We start from the raw sequence: 23,423 nt of genomic DNA on the forward strand, positions 1-23,423 counted from the left end.
TCTTCCCCATCCCCATTACCCCAAGATCATCCCCAAAGGGAGCAGTGGGATGATCAGTGAACTCGGTAATTATGTGTGGAGTTAAGGCCCCAATCAGAGAAAGCATAATCTTATTGAATGGCAGAGCAGGCTCGAGCTCATATGGCCTACTCCTTCTATTTCTTATGCTATAAATATAAGAGCATAAGATAGAATCAAGTAATTTTTTAAATATAATTTGCAATGAAGTAACTTCATATCTTGTGATACTTGACTGACCCCTACAACATCAAAGGCAAACTAGATGACATTCAGCTCATTTTTACAGATGCATAAACAGTTGACAGTTTGAATTTTAATGTGGCAGCAGCGGTCCATTGTGTGTGATCACCTTGACTGGTGGAATAGTAAAGCAGAAGAAGGAATTGTTTGGGGATACTACAGAAATTTGAAGCATGTCAGCGTTTTCTCAAGAAGGGACTAAAGGGTCAAAAAAAAAGGTCCCAGTCCCTTGTTTGCCAGATGAACCCCTGCCATTGTAGATGTGAAATTTACGACTCGATCTAAAATGTATCATACCAGAATTAATTTTTGAATTAAAATTTTGGCTGATACTCCCCTGTTAGTTGAAATTAGGTGCTGTAACTTGCAATTTGTTTGCTTACTGCAGACTGTTGATGATGACGCGATGGATGCTTGAATGAGGTGACAGCCGTGGGAAGGAGGAACGATGCCCAAGAGTGGGTGTTCTAAAACACCACAATCAGAAGATTACCCACTCAACATCGATATGGTGGAAAAAGAATCAGGGAAGAAGGTAAGATCACAATCACTGTGAATATGAAATGGCTGGTTTAACCCTTAGTTTTCCATAACATTTGGTGGAATAAGACCCTAGTTTATATTCTCTAGTGGCTATAGTACTAGATATGATTATGACCCTGAATATTGCAAATGTGAATGAAAGTAAAGATGTAAAGAAAAGAAATGTAATGATTTTATAGCTGTTGAGAAATAGGATTGATGATTATAGTGATAATGTCAACATTTTGCCCAGAGTATTAAGGGAAGGAACGTCACATTTTTTAAGGTAGGGACCATCATTTGGTGTGGCAGCAAGGAGCCCAAAATGGAATAAATATGCAGTACAAGGGTTCTGCATGGAGCAGGCTTAGTGGGCCAAATGTTCTTTTATCATTGAACTTTTAAAATTCTTGGTTACAATAATGGCGCAGATCTTACGGTCTCTGGATCTTGAGACCAGATGTATGACCCAAGATGAATGTCAGGAACCCTCCTGATGCGCTGACCTCCATGGGAATTGCCTGGAAAATTTTAACTTGCGGTGGGCAATTCCTCTGCTCCCCAGGACCCTCTGAAAATGTCCCTGACTCTGAGTTAGAGTCGGGGACTTGGGACAGTTCTTTCTAGGTAGTTATCCAGGAAATGTTAGACAGAAAAGACCTAGTCTAACTCCTGGGTAACTATACTTCTGTGCTCCCCCCCCACCGACCTAACTAACCCTCTCCCCCTGACCCGACCCAATCTGACTAACCCCTGACATGATGATCCTTCCCGACCTGACCCACCTACCCTCGGTGCTCCTGCTAGCCCTATCCACTTGATCTACTCTGCCCTTCCCATTCCTGCCACCGTCTCCTCCTCACCCACCCTGCCTATTTACCTCACCCACCCTACTCATTCATCCATTCACCCGTTCACTAACGTTCACACTGGAAATTTAAATTTCTTACGGGAAAAGGGAGCATGGTTTCTGCACTGATTCTCTTTGCTGCTCACTGTGGATTTCTTCTGCATCGTGGATTGGTAGTCTAGGCTTTTTCAAAAGTATTCGGCTGTGGGTAGTTTTCGGTCTGATCAGCTTCAGACACTGTGGTTCTGATGCTGTTTAGAAGATTTGGGCCAATGTTTCTAAGTTATGCAGTTGATGGACTCTAATTTTAAGGCAGCAACAAATCACAGCTGAGCAGGTAGAAAATGTACCAATTGATAAATAACAAGGAGGAATGAAAATCAGTCATTACTTTTTTGAAGGGACAAATGAATTACAAAAGGATATCAATCAAAAACTATTAATAAATGAAAGAAAAAGGTGAACCAACAAAATTGCTCAAAATATTGTTGATTCTTTTGGCTACTATTTCAATGTCAATAGCTGAGCAGTTTATCCTTAACCACCACCCCACACTTCCTTGAGGTCCTGGGGAATGGTAAGACTGCAAAGGGCATTAGAGTCATTCAGTCTAAAAATGATAATCTGGATAAGCGTTTCAGCGGTAAGCAAGTTAAGGTAGGTGCCTTGGTGCCTATACTTGGTGAAATGCTCTCTTGATGTCAAGGGCTGATCTCAACTCACCTCACCTCTGGAATTCAGCCCTTTTGCCTTTCTATGGGCAGAGTGTAATGAAGTCTGGAGAAAAGTGGTCCTTTTGAAACCAAACTGGGCATTGGTGAGCAGGTTGCCAAGCAAGTGCTGCTTGGTACTGTCGACACCTTCCAACAGTAGGCTAATGGGGCAGTAATTGACCAGATTTGATTTGTTGTGCTTTTTGTGCAAAGGGCATATGTAGGCAGTTTTCCACTTTGCTGAGTAAATGTCAGTGTTATAGCTGCACTTGAACAGCTTGGCTGGAGAAATGGCTAGTTTTAGAGCTCAAGTCTTCAGCACTACAGTCAGGCCCCATAGCTTTTACTGTATCTGGTGAATTGAATTGGCTGAAGGCTGGCTTCTGTGATGGTGGGGATCTCAGGAGGCGGCTGAGACTCATTATCCACTTGGCGCTTGACGTTGCAAAGATGGGTGTGAATGTTTCACCCTAGTCTTTTACGCTTTGTATCGCTTGGATGGGCTCAGCCATGGATATGTTCATGGAGCCTTCTCCCATTAGCTTAGTTGCCCACTACCATTCACAACTTATGTGGCAGCATGGCAGAGCTTTGATCTGATCTGTTGGTTGTAGGTTCACTGCACGTCTATAAACATGCTGTTTTTTGCAGTTTAGAATGCGTGCAGCCCCGTGTTGAAGCTTCACCAGTTTGGCACTTCATTTTTAAACATGCCTGGTGCTGTTGCTGGCATGTTCTTCTACAATCTTTGTTGAACCAGCACTGGTCACTTGGCTTAATGGTAATGGTATAGTGAGGGATATGATGGGCCAGAAGATCACAGATTGTGGTAGGATACAATTCTGCTGCTAATGATTCGCAGCATCTCGTGGATACCCAGTTTTGAACTATAAGATCTGTTCTGAATCTATCCTGTTTAGCACAATGATCGTGTAATATCACACAATAAAGAGTGCCCTCATACTGAACACATGACCTCATCTCCACATTGTATTGGATGGTAAGAAGCCAAAATGGATGAACAGGGCCTGAGGGGATGGGCCTGTAGGGCAAGATATGAAGGCTGAGATTTCAATGTATGTGAGTTTAAATAGAGAAAGGAAATTGGAAGCTTATGCTGAGTCTTTCTCTTCAAGAACCAAGCCCTAAAGGGTCGTTGGCAACAATGGACCTCCATGTTAATCTGGAGTCATGGATCATCTTCGTTGGTGGTACACTTATCCAGTTTGTGAGGCACTTTAGAAAAATAATTCTTTGTCTACCTTGATCTCTGTTACCATCGACCCTTTCCCATCATCATCAGACTTTCTAAATCATGATTTCTTATGACGTGCCTAAGAAATTCCAACTGTCTCTTCCTGATCTTGATCAGCAGTGTGTGTTTTTGGTCTCCGATTTTACCAGCACCTCTTCATTGGTAGTGTGACTTGTCCAAGATATCTTCATTATTCACCTCAAAAAAAACCACAACTCTGCAGCCTCAATTCTTCTCTGCATTGAAGAAATCGAGTTAAACCCTTGGAAATGTGGCTATGACAGTGGGGATGGAGGTGGGTGATCCTGCAGAGGTGGAAGTAAAGACTTTTGGTGAACATCAGATGGGAATTGAAGCAAACTGTGTTTCGAACAGGGCAGCAAGGAAACCAAGAAACAATGGCTTCAGTCCAAGAATTTTAGGAAACTTTAACCCACCCGCATTCCATGCCAGTTAGGCAGCCTAACAGCACAGAGTTGATTGCAGAATCAGGGGGTGGTAGGAATAAAGCTATATGTTATTAGCCTATGTATAGGCACTGGTCCCATATACGCAGATGAGGGACATTTAGATGAGCAAGAGGCAAAGATTCAGTCCTTCAGCATCCCTGGAAAGTGACTGCATGTGGCAGGACCCATTGCTGAAGATAGAAAAATATTTAAGATGAATAGTTATGCCTTGCCTGAGCAGATGGTGTCATCCAAGTTCTTGCATCTGCCACCAACTTGACCTGATTATCACGAGAAGAGATGATCTGCCCAGTGTTTTCTATACCACAGTGCAGATTGTGACACCGACCACTCTTGCCAACAGCAGTCAAAGTGCAACCTCAAAAGTTTCACAGCTCCAAACAAAATGGCCTGCCACACACCAACATCCCTAGTACAAGAAATCACACCAAATACCAGCGTTTTGCATTGGCAAACGAGAGATTTCTACCTACTAAAGGCTTACCAGGAAATGCTGATTGTTGATATTGATGAAACTGAAGTAGCTAAGCTCAGTCACCTATGAAACAGCAGCCAGCAATATTTGGTTAAGGCGGAACCTGCAAAGACTGGTTTGAGGCCGCCTCAGCTGAGATGACATCTGTCATTGAAGCAAAAAGCAAAGCCTACATAATGCACAACATAAACCCGACAACTAAAGCACTGCATGACTTGAAAGTAGCAAAGGCAGCTGAGCAAAGGACAGGGAGATGCAGCGAAATAAGTATCAGATCAATCTGTGTCAAGAAATCCAAACAGTCCGTGACGATGGAAATCTACATGCTTTGTATGATGGGATCAAGAAGGTGCTCGGTCCTGCCATCACCAAAGTTGCTCCTCTGAAATCAGCATATGGTGAAGTACTCACCGATAGAAGCAAACTGATGGCCTGCTGGGTTGAAAGCTACTGTGAGCTGTAAGCTCATGAGACGGAGATCTCCCAATCTGCGTTTGATGCTTTCCTGCATTTTCCTGTCGTGGTCATGTTAGACAAAGGACCCTCATCACTTGAGCTTGAAAAAGCCATTGATTGCTTGGCAGGCAGAAAGGTACCCAGCAAGAATGGCATTCCAGCTGAACTGCTCAAGTGCTGAAAGTCCCATCTATTACCACACTTTCATGGCCACCATCTCCTCTTGGAAGGTAGGATCCATCCCACAGGTCACACATGATGCAGAAACCATCATATTGTACAAAAGCGAAAGACAGTGGAGGAGATTGTAACAACCACAGGGGCATCTCACTGCTTAGTGACACTGGGTAGGCCTTCGCTAAGTTCATACTTGGTCTGCAAGTAGATAGTCTTTTAAATATATCCAGAAGCACATTGCAGCTTCTGTGCTGACAGATCTACAGTGGATATGATTGTCCCATACGCTAGCTATAAGAGAATTGTAGAGAACAGGATATATCTCTTCACCTTACTTTCGTAGATCTCACTTACAGGTATCAAGAAAAGAAGCCCAATAACTTTCATCCTCGCTGATTGCAGCGCACTGTGGACACATCACGGAAGGACAAAATCACGAATGCAGCAATTCTGTCAATATCAAAGCTCCTAAATATGTCAGCACTCATCAAACAGAGGTGACTGCTGGCTTCAGGCATGTTTGCAGGATGGAAGATGGTCATGTACATAAGGATTTTCTGTATAGCAAGGTAGCTGGAGCCAGATGACCAGTAGGATGCCCAAAGCTCCACTTCAAAGGTGCTTACAAACCTAACATGAAGGCCGTAAAAATCGATTTTTGCACTTTGGAGACACAAGCTGACAACAGAGGAAAATGATAACATCACCTGTGGGCCAACGTTTGCCACCATGACGATAAGTGGCTACAGCAGCTTGGCAACAGGCTCCAATTCCTAAAATAACAACCCACAACAACACCTGATAACCACTTCATATGCGGCACTTGTGGCAGAATCTGCCTTTCACGAATTGTTCTTCAGCCATCAGCGAATGTGCACCATATGAAGCCATCCCATCCCCTACAGATTTGATTTTCTGTGTGTCCATCATCTTACACAGATGGAAGGATGCCATCAACAGCAATTGTAATACAGAGTAACATTTTGGAATTTGCCGATGATACCAAACTTGAAGGTGCTTCAAACAGTGAAGATAATGCCAGTCGATTGCAATAGGACATAGAATAGAAGATTGGGTGGAAAAGTGACAGATTATAATGTAGAGAATAGTAAGGTGATGTATTTTGGCAGAAGGGAGAGGAAATATCAATTTAATGGCGCATTTTGAAAGAGCGCGCAGGGACAGAAAACCTGAGGGTTCATGTGCATAGATCTTCTGAGGGTAGCAGGATGTAATGAGAGAATAATTAGCAAAGAATATGGGATCTTCGGCTTCATAAATAGAGGTAGTGAGTACAAAAGCAGGGGAGTTATATTGAACCTTTATAAAGCTCTGGTTAGGCCGTAAGAGTATTATTTCCAGTTCTAGTTGCCACATTTTAGGAAAGATGTGAAGGTCCTTGAGCAGGTACAGAGAAGATTTCCCAGAATAGTTCTGGGGATGAAGGTTAGCTAAAGGTTAGGTTAGAGAAGCTAGGTTTGTTCCCTGGAGCATAGAAAATTGAGGGGCAAGCTGATAGTGTACAAAATTATGACAGGTTTAGTTAAGATAGACAAAGAAAAGCTTTCCCGTTAGCTAATGGTGCAAGGCCCAAGCGATACAGATTTCAGGTTTTGAGCAAGACTTGCAAGTGGGATGTGAGGAAAAACTTTTATGTGACGAGAGGTAATGACCTGGAATTCGCTGCCTATGAGGATGGTGGAAGGGAAGTTTTTCTTTTTAAACAGCCTGTTTGCATTTGCTAGGCTGAAGTGAAGAATAAAAGTTAAAAAATTGCATTTAGATAGCATCTTTCACAACCACCAGACACCTCAAAGCAATTTAAAGCCAATGACGGCCTTTTTGAAGTATAGTTACTTGTAATGTAGGAAAGCAGCTAAGAAGGATAAGAGAAGGCAATTAATTATTGAGGAGTATTGAGTCTGGTATTTCCAGGCACTCCTCCATGATCATGCTGGAACATTGGAGAAGTTGGCTGCAGAGAGAAGGGGTGGTATTGCTTGAGATGTGGAGCTTATTATGACACAGCCAATGGTAAAGGCTGAGTTGTTCAAATCCCAGAGGAAACTTGAAACAACTGTCATAACCCATTTTTTGCAATTTGTATGTTTTGAGATGCAGGCTTTGAATTCAGTAGTAAAAAGAGTCTCGAGGTTTTTTATATAAAACTAAATTAAACATTTATTAATACAGGAGGTGAAAGACTATTGGTAACTTGAGTACCAGGGCAACAGAGGCAGCAGTTTCATAGCAGGCAGAGGGCCACGAGAGAGGGAGATATGAGCATTTTTATTATAAATTCAAATGGAGTACAAAAACTGATGCGACACCAAACATTTTCATCTTCAAATCAACTTGGAGCGCAGCATTTCTCAGGTTCTGTCAGTTGCAATGCTTGTGTAGTTTTTAAACTCAAGGTTAGTAATATAACAGAAAATTAAAAGAAAAAAACTTCAATGAGATCACTGTTTGAAAAACAAGAGACTTTTATTCATATCAGAGTTGTTCAAAAAAATAGCCACTAGCCCCATGTAACTTGTTATACTGCTGGAAATCTGAAATAAATATAGAAAATGCTGGAAGTACACAGCAGGTCTGGCAGCATGTTTTTCAGATGTATTTTGTTTCTCGTCCCTTGTAGCTAGTTATACATGTGGGTAGTTGAAAATTTAGATATAATCTGGTTAAGTAAAAAAAAATAGACATGGGATCTCAATATTCATATTCACATTTAGCCTTTTTAAGGATTTGTTCATAAATTATTAAGATGAAAAGCACCTCAATTTTTTAATTGTTGAGTGTTTAATGTTCTTGGTTACTGAATATATGTCGTATGAGGGCGAGGCCTGCATTCATTGGAGTTTAGAAGAATGAGAGGAGATCTCATTGAAATGTATAAAATTCTGACAGGGCTGAACAGACTGGATGCAGGGATGATGTTTTCTCTGGCTGAGGGTTCTAGAACAAAGGGTCACAGTCTTAAGATACGGGTTAGGCAATTTAGGACTGAGATGAGGAGAAACTTCTTTACTCAGGGTGGTGAACCTGTGGAATTCTCTACCACAGAAGGCTATGGAGGCCAAGTCACTAAATATATTAAGAAGGAAATAGATTTCTAGACTCTAAAGATGTCATGGGGTATAGGGAGAGAATGGGACTATAGCGTTGAGATGGAGGATCAGCCATGATCGTATTGAATGGCGGAGCAGGCTCGAAGGGCCGAATGACCTACTCCCGCTCCTATTTTTTCTATTTTATGTTTCTATGTAAATTTTTTCCTGCTGAAATTAGTATATATAGCTGAAATGGTGTTGCTGTAGCCACACCTGTGACTAGTCAGCAATTTATATTGAACACGATTGTTTTATATCGTACCTTATGCCGCAGTGACTAAAGTAGGCAAATGTCACAACTCAGCAATGAGATGAATAATTGGTTAAACTGTTTTCAGTGATGTTAGTTTGAGAGTATTTTTGACTAGGACACCAGGAGAACTGCCTCCAGCTCTTCAAGATGTCGAGATCTTTATATCCAAGTGAACGTTCAGAGCACGGAGACTGACCTCAATGTCTCATCTAGAGGATGACACCTCTGACAATGCAGTACTGTCCCAATAACTTTAATTATGTGCTCAGGTTTGAGTGGCTTGTAAGCCTATAATCTCCTAACTCAAAGGCGAGAATATTACCAGCTGAGTTGAGCTGAAACCTGACCAGCTTGCTCAAAACTAAATTCAGATCCTACATAGTGACCATCCATGGTCTTTGTAAACTGGCACACCACTAAATGCACCCTAATCAATGTGTTTGCCTGGGGTGAGTGATAGGTAGCAATGTCAGCAGTATGGATTCCAGAAGAGCTTAAGAGTTCTTTGTCCAGCAGGATTTGCAAACATAAATGAATCATTGGTCCATCACACCCCAGTAGGTTGAAATAATAGTCATGCTGCTCGTATGATTTGCCTTCAGTGCGTAAGCGTTCCTAGAAGTTACAAGCACTGTTCATATCGGCGGGAATCTTGAATTGCTGGAACCCTAGCTTCTCGTAGTCAGCTTTTTGGGAAACCACGCCATCAGTTGAATTCTCTAGGGTTCACTGTGTCTAATTTGACAGCTCATCTTCGTGAGCAAGCCTCTTCTATTGAGAATCTTGTGGATAACTACAAGTGCCTAATCCCAAAGCTTACTGAGCCAAAAACTTGGAGTATTTTGCAATGTGGCAATCTATCTGCAAGTTGCTCCATTTGTCTGACATTTTGATCATCTTCAAGTAGAGAGTACAGATATGTAGCTTGTCATGTTGAGATCATCCATGACCCAAATCTTCATCCCTGCAAAGAAATTGGAATCTTTTATCTGTTGTTTTGCTCTTGAATTCATGCTATAAATTGCCAGAAGAGTGGATTCCAAAAGCATTGGAAACACTGGGAGAACAAAGAATAATGCCACTGTATCAAAAAGATCTGGGAAGGTCTGACCTGAATGTGTTTGCACATTATTATGCTTGAGCAGGATGTGAAAGAAATCTGAGTTGGCTGTGTAGTGTGGAGGTGGTGGAATTCCCTTTGTATGCAGTAATGTCGGGGGAGAAGGCTGGCTGTGTGCACAAATTGACAAAGTAGATTAGGAGCAAAATCATCAACAGAAAATCATGATTTTCTGATGAGTTATCCACCAAGCATGAGGCTCTACTGCAGGCTTGGAAAAAAATCACCCTAGTTTTTTAACAGGTAGACGAAGAAAATGGTTGTGCTTCTTGCACCTGAACAGTGAGGGAGAGGAAAGAGATCAGACTCTAATTGTGGCCGGGTGAGAGGGGAGAACCTGGCTTATACTGGTTGCGTATAGTGATGCCACTATTGCCAGCCAGAATGGAGATGACTGAGTAACTCCCCTATCGATCATTCCTGGGGATCAAAGTGGTATAAGTGATGAGGATTGATTTTGCATGCTATTTGTAATGTGTAACTGTCCTCCAATCATTGCAATTTGCTGAAGAAATAATCAATTTGTAATATAGAACTATCCTCTCAATTTGCTGCTGAAATCACTGTCCTTTGATCAGGAGAGAGTTTGATCATGCATCATCATGTTTACTCCCATTAGTAGATTTTTAAAAAATAGACTCTGAATTGACTTTGATTTGCTGTTTGCTGAGTAAATAAACTCTGTTCGCTTTGCTATTTGGTGTAACAATACAAGTTCAACATTCCTGCCTTCAACACATTGGCTGGCACAGTGATGTCTATTGATACTTAATTTTAGATACTCGGGCTTGCTGCTCATGTTTGTTCATGGAGTTAGAATTCTGTGCGTCTGCACAGTGCTTGACTTTTGTGAATTCAGTCAAATGCTTGGGATTGGGTTTCCTGTGTGTTTTTGGGTGGGTGAGGATAGGGAAGGTGTGGACACTATTTCCTGTGTCATTCTGCATCTCTGAGGATAGGCAAGGATTACCTATTCAAAAGCAAAACACTGGATGCTGGAAATGGTGAAGTTAAAACAGAAAATGCTGGAAATGCTTAGCAAGTCTGGCAGCATCTGTGGAGTGGAAAACAGTTAACATTCAGGTCTGTGGCCTTTCTTTTTTATTAAGGATTACTTGTTATAGGATAGCAAAACTAATGCTATGTATGGAATATAATTAAGATTCAATTACAGTATTTATATTTGTCTTTTTCATATATTTAACCAGAACAGCACATACAACAGCATCTGATACCATTTTTTAAAAAATGGAGCATTAGCTTAGAATGACCAAGAAAAGTTAGATATAAGATCACGTGGAGTTTCCTTAAAGTAAAAGTGCTTGAAGTTTCTCTGGAATTATCTGATATATATCTTGGAAACCTCCAATTATTCTGAAGAATCTGAGAGAATTACAAGCTGTTTGTAGTTTCTGTCATCCATGTATGGCTACATTCAAATTGTCTTTGCATAGTAATAGGCTTCTGAAATTGGACTAAAAATTCTTTAGAAATGTGGTCCATATGCATTTTATGATTAATTTGTTTAGCTTATTTTAAGCATTAATGGTCTAAAATTTATATAGTTTGGAATGACATGGAGAAATATTACATTTTGCAAATGGCTTTTGAACTGTGCATCTATTTCTAATCCAGGATAAGGATAAAATATCGTGTAACAAGACCCCGAAATTGGACCGGAATGATGGAGGGAAAGAGGTGAAAGAGAAAGCATCAAAGAGGAAACTGCCTTTCACTATTGGAGTTAACAGCATTGATCAGAAAGACTCAGACACAGGTAAGAGGGAGAAACTGCCAAAGGCAGATCCACTCAAATATTTGAAGATAATCTGCACCTGGAACTGTAGCTGCTATATTAGTGAGTTTTAAAAATGAATAATTTTAATACAGGCTGTCCCCATCCACTGTAATGGCCAGGCACTGCAACTACAAATAATTTTGAAATTTTCCTACACCTTCAGAAGGCGCCTCCATCTTGAGGCACTCTTGTGTTCTTCTACCTGCCTCTCCTGGTAGGGCTGCCAGCAGTACAACTTTGTGAACCCTCCCATGGCCCAGTGGAGTGCCTGTCTCACCTGCCAGCCTTAATTGGATAGCGTTCCCGGAGGCGGCCTCTTAATTGGCCTCCTCCCCTAAGATCAGGCATCACCAATGGGTTGGGATCCGCTTATGGTTCCAACCTCTGAAAAGCTTTAGGGGTGGTACAATTATACCCATAGTCTCAGGTTAGATTTGCTGATAGTGGATTGCAAATATAGTTATTCACCTTGTTAACAAAGTAGGTTATTTTAACGTAATGTGAATGTTGTTCTATATCATTTGCATAGCAATTTCCTGAACCTGATTCAACAGACCTGTTGAATGAAGCACTATGAATAGCTTTAGGTGTTTATTGTGCTTGCAGTTTTTCATTAAATTTTATCTGACAGTTTGTTACTTTCAATGAAACAGGAGGAAGTTGATATTTAATAAACACAATAGTTTTATATTGCATCAGAAAAAAACCTATTGACTCATGTAATTTTTTTTTATTTAGAACTGTGAAGTTCTATAATTATAACACCGTGAAAGGAATGTGAATATAGTGCCTTAATATCCCTTCGTTTTTTTTTGCCTACCCTTGGCCACGGTTGTCTGCTTGGTGCCTATTTATATTCTCCAATATTGGTGAAATAACTGCACAAAGTTTGGTGTGTCATTCATTCTGAAATGAAATTAATAATATCCTGGCAAGTATCGCCTAACATAATTCTGTAAAATTATTTTAAACAGTAAGGAAACCGACAATGGCAGTGGCAATGATGTTTGCAATGTTTTTAGTATATTTGTTCCCAGGATGTGTGCAATGCTGTCAAAGCCATGTTTATTTCTACAAGAGCAGACTACTGAAATTAAACGGAAGATGCTGAAAATATACTGCAGGCCTGGCAGCACCTGTGTAGAGAAAACAGTTATAATGAGCTGTGTTTAAGTAGGACAAATATCTCAAGTCTATTGTGATAACATAAGCTCTTTGACCGGCATTGTTGGATATCACCACATGCGCTTTAATTTCATTTCCATTTCGAGTTGTATTTGTAACAACATTTGAAGCTTACTCCCACAGATTTACAGCCCACATTAATGACTTAATCAAAGAGAATGAGAGTAAAGTATCCAAATTTGCTGACTTCACAAGCTAGGTGGGAACATAAGTGAGGACGCAAAGAGACTGTAAAGAGATATTGACAGGTTAAGTGAGCGGGCACAAAGGTAACAAATGGGGTATAATGTGGCTAAGTACGAAGTTATTCATTTTGATCGTAAGGATAGCAAAGCAGAATATTTTTAAAGCGTGAAACTTTTAAACATTGATGTTCAGAGAGCTTTGATGCACTTGTTGAATGAACACAAAGTTAGCAAACACAGAAGCAAAATACTGTGGATGTTGAAAACCTGAAATAAAAGCAGAAAATGCTGGTAACGTCAGGCAGCGTCTGTGGAGAGAGAAACCAGAATTAACATTTCAGGCTAATCTTTCATCAGAACAGAATGTTAGCGTGCAGGTGCAACAAACGATAAGGAAGGCAAATGGCGTGTTGGACTTCATTGCAAGGGGATTGGAGTACGAAAATAAGGAAGTCTTGCTACAATTGAATAGTGCCTTGGGGAGACCACATCTGGAGTACTGTGTGCAGTTTTGCTCTCCATGCCTGAGGAGGGATTTACTTGTCGTGGAGGTGGTACAGCGAAGATTCACCAGATTGGTTCTTGGGATAAAAGGCTTGTCCTAGGATAGGCGAGTAAATTGGGCCTATACTCTCCGAAATTTAGAAGAATGAGAGGTAATTTCATTGAAATGTACAAGATTCTGAAAGGGTTATCAAGGTAGACATTGAGAGGTTTCCCTTGGAAGGGGAATCAAGAACATTGGGGTACAGCCTCAGGATAAGGACCAAGATGAAGAGAAATACCTTCACTCAAAAGATCGTGAAACGTTGGAATTGCCTTACCCAGAGGGTTGAGGATGCTCCATTAAATATATTCAAGACAGAGATCAATAGATTTTGATCTCTCAGGCAATTGGATATGGGGAGCATAAAAGCGAAATACTGCGGATGCTGGAAATCTGAAACAAAAAAATAGCTGGAAAAACTCAGCGGGTCTGACAGCATCTGTGGAGAGGAAGACAGAGTTAACGTTTCGAGTCCGTATGACTCTTCCATCAGATATGGGGAGCAGACAGGAAAGTGAAGTTGAGGTAAAAGATCAATGATTGTATTGAATGGTGGAGCAGGCTCAAAGGGATGGATGGTCTACTCCTATTTCTTATGTTCTTAAGGTTGTGGAGTAGAACTTATACAGTGAATTTAATCTCTTGCTGGCTACAGGTATAAAAATGACAGGCACAGTCTGCATTTGATGTAACCAATGTATCAGATTTTACAAAAAAATAAGGCTGAACTAAAGAAAAATTCTGTGATTTAGTGTAACAACAAAATATTTACCACCTTTAAAAGAAACATAAATTTGAACAGATCATTGGAGATATAAGGTATGAAAACTAAACATTGTTAGACAGTATGCTAACCTAGTTAATTTTTAAATTATGAATTGTTTAAAACAGTTTTCCATACATAACAATGAGTAAGAGTTCCAGAAATTTGAATGAGACAGACATCGTCAAATACTTTATACAACAGTTCTATAATCTGCTATTGCTCATTATTGATACAATCCACTATTGCATTTTTGGTGCCGTGTTATCAATACTCTGGCCATTAGGACTTGTCCTCAACTTGAACTATATCTTAGTAAGCAGCAGTCATTGTGAATTCAGAAGGGAAAGATCCTGCATGATTGGCCTTCTCAACTAGTTTGAGGCAGTGACAATCCAAGTGGACTTGGAAAGCCCTATAATATGGTGTTTCTAGACTTCGAAAGACATTTGCCAAAAGTTGTACATTAAAAATATAGTTAAGCACAACAATAGGGATTCAAGATTAACTTAAGAGTGAATAATAAGTTAGCTGAAAGGTAGAAAATAATGACTACTCATTGGTGGAATAATATTATGGTGGGGTGTTGTACTAATTGGAGTGTACCAAGACTCCATGTTAGAACCAGAATTCTTTGTAATTTTCATATGAATTATCTGGATTCAGAAACTCCATGCAATGGATACAATTTGTAGATTTGGCCAAACTAAGAGGGGCAGTGGAAATGCAGGAGGCAGCTCCGAAATTGCAGAATGTTTTGGAGAAAACATATCTGTGGATATAAAAATGATCGATGACTTTTAATACTGGTAAACGTAAAGCGCTGCAAATGGGGAGAGGAGAAAGAGGAAGCTGTAGCTAAATTATTGTGTTGAGGTCAGACCATACCTTGACTACTGCATCCACTCATGGTCATCAAGATTCCAGGGAGATATTGAAGCCCTGGAGGCAGTTCAGTGAAGAGACACAAGGTCCTTTTTGTCAAGGCCCTCGTGTCAAAGAGTTGTGTTTCGAGGATAGATCAGAGAAATTTTGGCTTTTCCTCTTGAAAAGGTGTCTAAGAGGTTATTTTACTAGTATGTAAGACTTTTACAGTTTCCAGGATTAGGGCATAGACATAAAGCTAATAATGTGTTCTGAGCAGGATTTTGCTTAAAGCAGACAGTTCTCTGTTGGGTTAACCATGACCATTAAGCAGAGTTTTAAATGTGGATGCTCATTGTTGAATGATCCTGAACAATGACCCATTCGTTAAATTAGATATTTAGCATCTTGGTGTTAATTTTCCTGGATTGCTACTAACTAGTCATTGAAACAAGGGTATTAAAAACTTAAGACAAACCCAGAAGTCAGTGAATGTTACAGAAAGGTTGTAAAAGTAGCAGAAAGGTTATGAAAGAAGTTTAGGAAGCAGAAGGGTTTATAGGATGGATATCATCAAACTTCTCTTTCTGCATTAAGTAGCAAATTATTTATATACCAAAATTAGTTGATCATTCCATTACTTCTCTGGCCAGCTCCCCATCTCTTACCGGATATAAACTTGAGCTCATCCAAACCTCTGCAAGTATCCTGTAAGCACGAAGCCCCATTCACCTAACAGCCTTGTATTTGCTGATCCTACATTGGCTCTGGTTTGGCAACGCCTCAGTTTTGAGATTCTCATTCTTGTTTTCAAACGCTTCCATGGTATTGCCTCTCCCTATCTCTGTAACCTCCACTAGCTCTATAAGCCTTTGAGATCTCTGAAGCCCTGCAGTCCTGGTCTCTTGCACATTCCTGATTTGAATCACTCCTGCATAGACAGATGTGTTTTTAGATGTTGAGGCCCTAAGCTCTGGAATTCTTTTCCTAAACCTCTCCAGCTCTCTACCACTACTTGAAACCAACCTCTTCTGGCCATCTGTCCTAATATCTCCTTATTTGGCTCGGTGCCAAATTTTGTTCAGTAATGCTCTTGTGAAGCACCTTGTGACGTGTTAATATATTCATGGTGCTATATAAGTCCTCGCTGTTCATTGGCTGCAGGTCAAAAATATTAATTTTAAGTTTTAGAAATTTTAAGTGTAATTATATATATCATATAATTAATAAAATATAGATCAATGAAACTGCCATGGCCTAGCTCATGATTAGTTGGAGAAAAAGTTAGGTTCAGGGTTTTGCAATCAGTGGTGGACAAATGCACTCACCATTGGTTATGTTTCCAGCTCCCCTCAAACTTTTTGTGGGCTTTCGAGGAGACATTTATGGTCCTTGGGAGTCCAGTGCAGCACAGTGCCCTCTACAGGGGATCTGGTACCTAACGTAAAATCCAGTTCAATGTCTTAGTTGTGTTTGTTGTAACAGATCAAAGTTATAGTGCCTTGTAGGATGTCACACAGGAGATAGTTACAGTGTTCCACATGGATGAAGTAATAGCAGTGTTAGTAGTTGTGTTCCGTATTGACTTCAATGGACTGGTAAAACAACTGAGACAAACCAAAAATACTCAAGGATTTTATTATAGAAAGTTGATTTCCTATGGCATTGCACACAAATTGGAGAATATGGTCACTTTCTCATCGCCTTTTGTTTCACTCTCTCTCCACCTCTGCTTTTGTCTGTCTTTTGTCTCTCTCCCATAAGTGTCTTTGCTTCTCTCTCTTTCCTTGTTTCCTTACAGATTGACAGGGGGCAAGGTAGGAAAAGGAATCAACAAATGCCGGCATATTGCATTTGGGGTGGGAATTCTAAGATTAATGGGGCTTTCTTGCTATCTCCTCTTTCAGTTACATGTGCTTGGAGAGAGAATTCTTCACAGAGCAGAATTTTAAGCTCAACATACTGCTGAAGGTGCATACACTATCCATATTGTTTCTAAGTCATAACTGTGGTGTTTTTTTAAAATTAAACTTATCCTCTTGGTTCACTGATTCTTATTCTTCACTTCCTTCTTAAAACCACTTGACAGGAGGCAGCTAATCATGGAAGATGTCTTAAATTGCAGGTAGACCTATGTACAAGCCCATATTTAGTGGCCCAGCCCAGTATTGCTTCCTCCTTTGACAGTACCAGTGACGGGATCTTCTGCTATTGCTTTGCATTACTGCAAATTTATGAACATGGAGATTCAGGAGACTATTTAGAGTTGTGGTTTTCAATCTCTTCACTACCCTACAGCCACATGTTCATCACTTAATCTAATCAGTGTCTTGATGAAACCAAAAATATGTAGCATAAAACATAGCTGTCAATTTTTTTCGGTGGAAAGGTGTAACAGTTTTACTTTGTCTCCTTTATAAAAGAAAATAAAGGAAAACATTTGTAGTAGTTTACCCGTCCTGCAACATTGAGATTAACAACTGTTCATAGGTGTCAACTGAAATACATTAGAGTTAGCAATACATCGCTATTTATCAAAGTCAAAAGCATCATAAAGGCAGTAGAAATGATAGATCTGCACTGGCTGATGGATTGGTCAGAAATATTGTTTTTTAATGAGATAAATTTAGAGATGGAATTATAGTAAACTGTATTCATAAATTGTTAATGTATCATAGTGGTGCACATGACCTGCATGTCTTTATACCTGCTGTCCTGAGAATCTTTTAAGAAGTTTGTCATCAAAGCTGCAGATGCTTTTTCTGCAATGAAATCTAGCTTTCTGCTTGGTTTACAGTGCAGTTTGCTCCCTGTTGTGATTGGAGTGTCTACTCTGTTCCTCAGTGTATACTTTCTCCAACAGGTTTTTGCAGGCTGCATTGGAAAGGAAATCCTCAGGTAAGAAAGAGGCAATTAAAGTTACTAATGTTTATATTTAAAGTGAGTCATTAAAAATGTTGTTGAAGCCTCAATATTCTTCATGACTTGTTTGTGTTCCAAAATTTGGTAGCTGAACTTTTGTGATGGTCCTGCTGCCTGAAAATCCAATGTGCTACAAAGAATTTAATTGTAGGGTTTGCCTTAATTAGCTGTTTCTTCAAGGACTACAAAGTCTATAATGTTGCTCGGTTTCCCTTTCTATGTAGATATTTTAAAATGTATGTCTACCTTGGACACCATGAATCATAATGCAACTGTTCAGGATAATTAGCTTAGATCAGAGTTCAGAATAATTTTGTCTCAAATCCATCAGTTGCATAATTCTGGGTCGGACTTACTTAAATTCAGTTGGGAAATATTCTAACTTCTCTCAATTTCCTCCTTCCCCACACACAAACTCGGGATAATGTATGAGAGAAATTTTCACCCCGTCATGTAACATTGAGCCACACTACCTTCTGCAAATTGTTTTTCTTTCCATGGTTTCACAGACATTTCCAAACTGTTAGATTTGAAATCTGCAGACTTTTTGATCTTTCTTTAGATTTGATTAAATCAAACATTAATAATTGATTACCCTATTTGCAGTATTTACTTACTGTATTAATAGTTTTGTGCTTGGCTACACAACAAATAAAATATTTTGTTTTACAATTATGTGAATGTAAATAGGAAACATAGAATTTGCTCAATATGATAAAACACAGGCAAATAACACACAGATCACAATGGACTAAATACTTTTTTTGAAAAATGCATGGATATTAACTGGACTCCTGGAAGGCACATTGCAGTCATCTTTGATCCTTTGTCCACTTTCGGTCTTTGTATAAATTGCAATTGAATTACAATGTACAACTAATCACACCTAGAATAAGAAAACTGAAGACAGCCTCGCATTATGAAGTCCAAATCTCAAAACTCAGAATGAACTGAAGCATTATAAGAAGTTCCAGCTTTCTACCCATCTAAGGCCAAGGACAAGGGTACTTCACTGAAAATAAGTAAATTATAGCAAGGAAAAATGGACCTTTTTCAGATTAAGTGGATGAAATGTTTGGCAAATAGATTTGAAGATCAGCAATGGGAAATATTTAAGCAGGAGTTGAAAAGGTGGGAATCCAATATAAGGAAAATGTTTGGACTGCTGATGTTTCATTGATGAAATGGTACATTAGATCAAATTTGAAACCATGTTTATTTTAGCGCTGATAAAAATAAAGGGGCAAGTGAAAACTTAGAAACACAAAGGACAATAAAAAAAACTTTATATAGTGGCAAATAATGTTAAGAGGATAGTTGAGATTTGACTACTAGGAGATGAAGGAGGCAAGATTTTAGTGTTACGGCAATAACTGAAATACTGAGTGTTTTGGCTTAACTTTCATGGAGGAGCTGGACATTGGGATTGTAAATTTATCAAACATGGGTGTAGAGAACAGATGGTGGAGGCTATGAGTTAACGAAAAGGAATTAAGTAACTTAAACTTGGGTAGGCAAATCAGACATCTGAGAATATTGAGGTAAGTTATGAAAAAAGCAAAATTTCTGATTAAAATTTTCTGGAAAGGAATATTGCTTTAAAGGAATGGAAATATGCAAATATGACAACCCTCTTCAAAACGAGTCTACATTAAGTCAGGAAATTTTAGACAGGTTTGACTTGTTTCAGTTGTTAAACCAATAATTTCTAAAAAAAGAATGAAATTAGTTAATACTGAGAAATATGCTGATCCAACATCAGTCAGAACAGATTTCTAAAAGGTAGATCATACTCGATGAACTATATAAAAAATCTTTGAAGAAATATGAGAGGAAAGATGAGGGAAATGTAATGAATGTATTTTTATGGATTTCAAAAAGCATTTGATAAGATGCCACAAGAGAAGGGGAAAAATAATGGCACATGAAAATGATCACAGAGAAAGAGTTGAGTTGAGAGCAGAAAGCCAAGTGGGAAGAAAGGAAACTGGAAAGATGCACTGAATAGTGTATAGGCATTGGCACTGAGGCTGCTTGAACTTGCTTTGTCAGGTTTCTAGCTGTGTGTGTAATATAAAATACAATTGGCAATGCATCAAATATCTAAACAAATACATCTATTCATGTGTAGCATGAAAACCAAACTCTTTTCAAACTGCTTCATTGTTGGAATAAACAGCTGTATCTTTTCCACAATGGTGAGCAATCCATTTTTTGAGATAGCTTTTCTGACATCTTTTAGTCCAAAAGGCCCAACAACTCCATTGTCCCGATAAAGCACTCAGTGACTGATGCAGAAAATTTGTGCCATTGGAAGGGATGGATTTTATTGCTGTGGTGCTAATCATTAAACTACTAAGTCTTTGATGATGTTCAGCTTCTGTATTATTGTTGGTACTGCAGCCACCCAGGAAAGTGGTGAGTATTTCATCACACTCCTGACTTGAGTCTTGTAGTGGGTGAAGAAGCTCCAACAAGAGCTCAGATGGTTACTCACTCCTCAAAGTACTAGTTTTTCTCCCTTGACCTACAAGAAAATTGTCCTACATAGTCATGCTTGTCTGACTGGAGCTTGAATGAAACATTTTTCTTAAGGCTTAGTTGTTGTAGATTTCGTGTTGCTATGGACAAATTATATTTTGGTATTGTATGTTCAAAGTTGTAGTTTTATTCTGTTCTTCAGAAAGTAGAATATCCAGCGATGTGATCACTCAACTCACCCGACAATCAAGCGTAAATTCAAAATTAACAGAGTCATTGAGGGAAAACCATTTTTGTAGCACTTCGTCAAGTTAATGGTGTTTGGTGCTGAAAGTGACTATTGCTCTAGTTTGAAGTATTTTTATGCTAAACTACAAACCCCTCAGATGAATTAAGGAGGAAAAACATTTTTTATAATTCTTTGCATATTATAACATAGAAAAGTTTTGGTGTAAGAAAAAATAATAAAGTTCCTGCATCTTAAATAAATGTTCTAAATCCACTTAGGAGTTTGAGAAAGTTTGAAAGTAACAAGTATTGCATCTGATAAAAATTTTATACATTGATAAATAGTACTTAAACCATTTCTGATTCAAATATTTGAATAGCACTGAAGCAGGTAATAGTTTTAGCTTATGTCAGTTATGGAATATGTTGCTTTAGCAACTTTGCTGTGTTGAAATGAAATGTGAACTTCTGTCAACATCAGAAACTGCATTCCAGGTCTGCGACCACCCATTTGTAACATTATGGCAGATGCATGCAAGTAATTCATTTATATTACCATTTTGTTATCAATAAAATCCTGTTGGAATTAGAGTTTAGTTATTATGCAAGTCTAAAAGCAATTGTCTTGCATTGCACAAACTAGCTAGGATGCACTTCTCATGATTTGCAATTGGGGCAAGAAGGATTCTGTTCTATCATTTCCTGTAATAATTTTTCTAATAAATCGCTGTACTGACCAAGTAATTGCTGGAATGAAGTTCAATTTTAATGTTCTTTTGTTTGGACCTTTCCATTGTGCAGAAGTTTTCCACCTTTTGTGGCATTACGTTGGCCCAGATTTCGTAGTCAGCAGTGAAGCAATGGAGCTTGCCACTGACCTCGAAGAAAGCTGCAGAGAATGAATTAGTAATCTTTGTGGCATAGATTTTCCCTTTCCTGGCATCACTTTCATTCCAATGCCAGCTCAAGGGGATCTCCAGCATCCAGCAGCAATGATGTCATCAACCAGACTAAGCAGCCAATCACATTGAAGACAACAAATCAGGAACTAAAAATCACTGATCATCTTTCACTTTTTATTAATTTGGCAGGCAGGGAACTAAAGATTGAAATTAAAAAATATAATTTTCATTACTTTTAAAATCATATTTTTTTAAATAAGAGAAACTTAACATTCCACAAATATTAAATTAGTTTTTCAGGGATAGAGGTTGCTCAGTATTAATTATGAGTTTGGTACCTCATTAAAAAAAAATAGTTACACTTCATTCAACAAAGTATAACCTTTTCAAGTGTTTTTACAGTCAGACTAATAGAGTAAAAGTGAAGGTTTACGTCAATTCAAGCGATTTCAGAAGGTTTCTATCTTGCAGGTATCTCAAAGCACAACCTGTGGAGGAGCAAATGATCACTAACAGCAGCTTCTGGCTTTCTCTAAAAGCAAAATACTGCGGATGCTGGAAATCTGAAATAAAAGCAGACAATACTAGAAAAACTCAACAGGTCTGGCAGCATCTGTGGAGAGAGGAACAGGGTTAACATTTTGAGTTCACATATGGACTCAAAGCATTAACTCTGTTCCTCCTTCCACAAATGCTGCCAGACCTGTTGAGTTCCAGCATTGTCTGCTTTTATTCTGGAATTCTTTGTTTAACTGAGCATGTGCAGACACCAGAGGTTGATATCAGTTTTGTGTTGGAATGATGGCAAACACTCTGTTTCACTGTCATTACAACTGTAACAGTGGTGCCAAATATTTCCCCCCACCTCTTGGAGAGTTAATCATCCACTATTGGTTCCCCACTTGAGTTACTTTTTTTTAACGATTTGCGACACTATTTCAATTTACAGAGACTAAAAGAATTATCTAAAGTTTGTCTTTGGGATGGCTTGGTCACTTTGGAGAAAATCTTGTTACCATTCCACTTTGCTGATTGTCTTAGTGTCCCAGCCTCTCTAGTACTTGGAGGATGTCCCTGATGTGATTTCATCTGGATCGATACAGTTAATGATGGAGAGACAGGAAGAGTTCAGTGTGGAAGTTAATTTATCATGGCGGAACTTGTTTTTCTGGAAGTGGCATTAACCTAATAGCACCTCATTTACTTTTCAAATGCCCAGTTACCAGTCTTCATCCTAAAGATCCCTTTTACATCAGTGAAATGAAATCATTTTGTAATCCTTATTGAAATTATTTTCCCCTCACAATATGTGAGTGCACACTGTACTAACTAGCATATTTTTTGAACTGAGACTGTACCATAAAGATATAACTGTTTCCTGATTTTGTGTCCAGATGACTCAGCTAACTTAAATGCCCAGGAGAATTTTTTATGCTGTCGCAAGTTTCACCATTGGCAGTATAGCAACATCTCAAACAGAATAATTACTGATCACTGCAGAGCAACTACTCAAGTCTGTTGGAATTTCAATAGACATGACAAGTTGTCAGCCTTGGCTTAGTAGCACTCTTACTTGAATCCAAAGCTCATCAGTTTAAACACCACTTCAGGACTTGAGCATGTAATTTCAGTGCGGTACTGACAGTGCTGCACAATTGAAGGTGCTGACTTTCAAATGAAAAGTTAAATCAAGGCCCCATCTGCCCTGTCAGATGGACAAAGAAGATTCCATTACACTATCAGATGGACTGTAAAAGATTTTGTAGCACTATTCAAAGTAAAACGTGAGGTTTTACTGGTTTTCTAGAACAATATTTATATCACACCCAACACCCTTAAATCAGTTTAGTTGGTAACTTCTCGCAATGCTGTTTGTGGGAGTT

General features: G+C 39.0%; 1 protein-coding gene across 2 annotated transcripts in view; it reads left to right on the forward strand.

Annotated features, from left to right (window-relative positions):
* ankrd11 (ankyrin repeat domain 11) overlaps nucleotides 1-23,423 on the forward strand; it is a 197,166-nt gene that overhangs the window by 107,814 nt on the left and 65,929 nt on the right. For both annotated transcript variants that reach the window (XM_078544457.1, XM_078544458.1), the window contains 2 exons: nucleotides 650-796; nucleotides 11,301-11,442. In XM_078544457.1, the coding sequence (XP_078400583.1) occupies nucleotides 710-796; nucleotides 11,301-11,442 (229 nt within the window). In that variant the 5' untranslated portion in view covers nucleotides 650-709. The remainder of the gene's footprint in view (nucleotides 1-649; nucleotides 797-11,300; nucleotides 11,443-23,423) is intronic.

The sequence above is a fragment of the Cetorhinus maximus genome, chromosome 6 (genome assembly GCF_964194155.1).
Source record: "Cetorhinus maximus chromosome 6, sCetMax3.hap1.1, whole genome shotgun sequence".
Taxonomy (NCBI): Eukaryota; Metazoa; Chordata; class Chondrichthyes; order Lamniformes; family Cetorhinidae; genus Cetorhinus; species Cetorhinus maximus.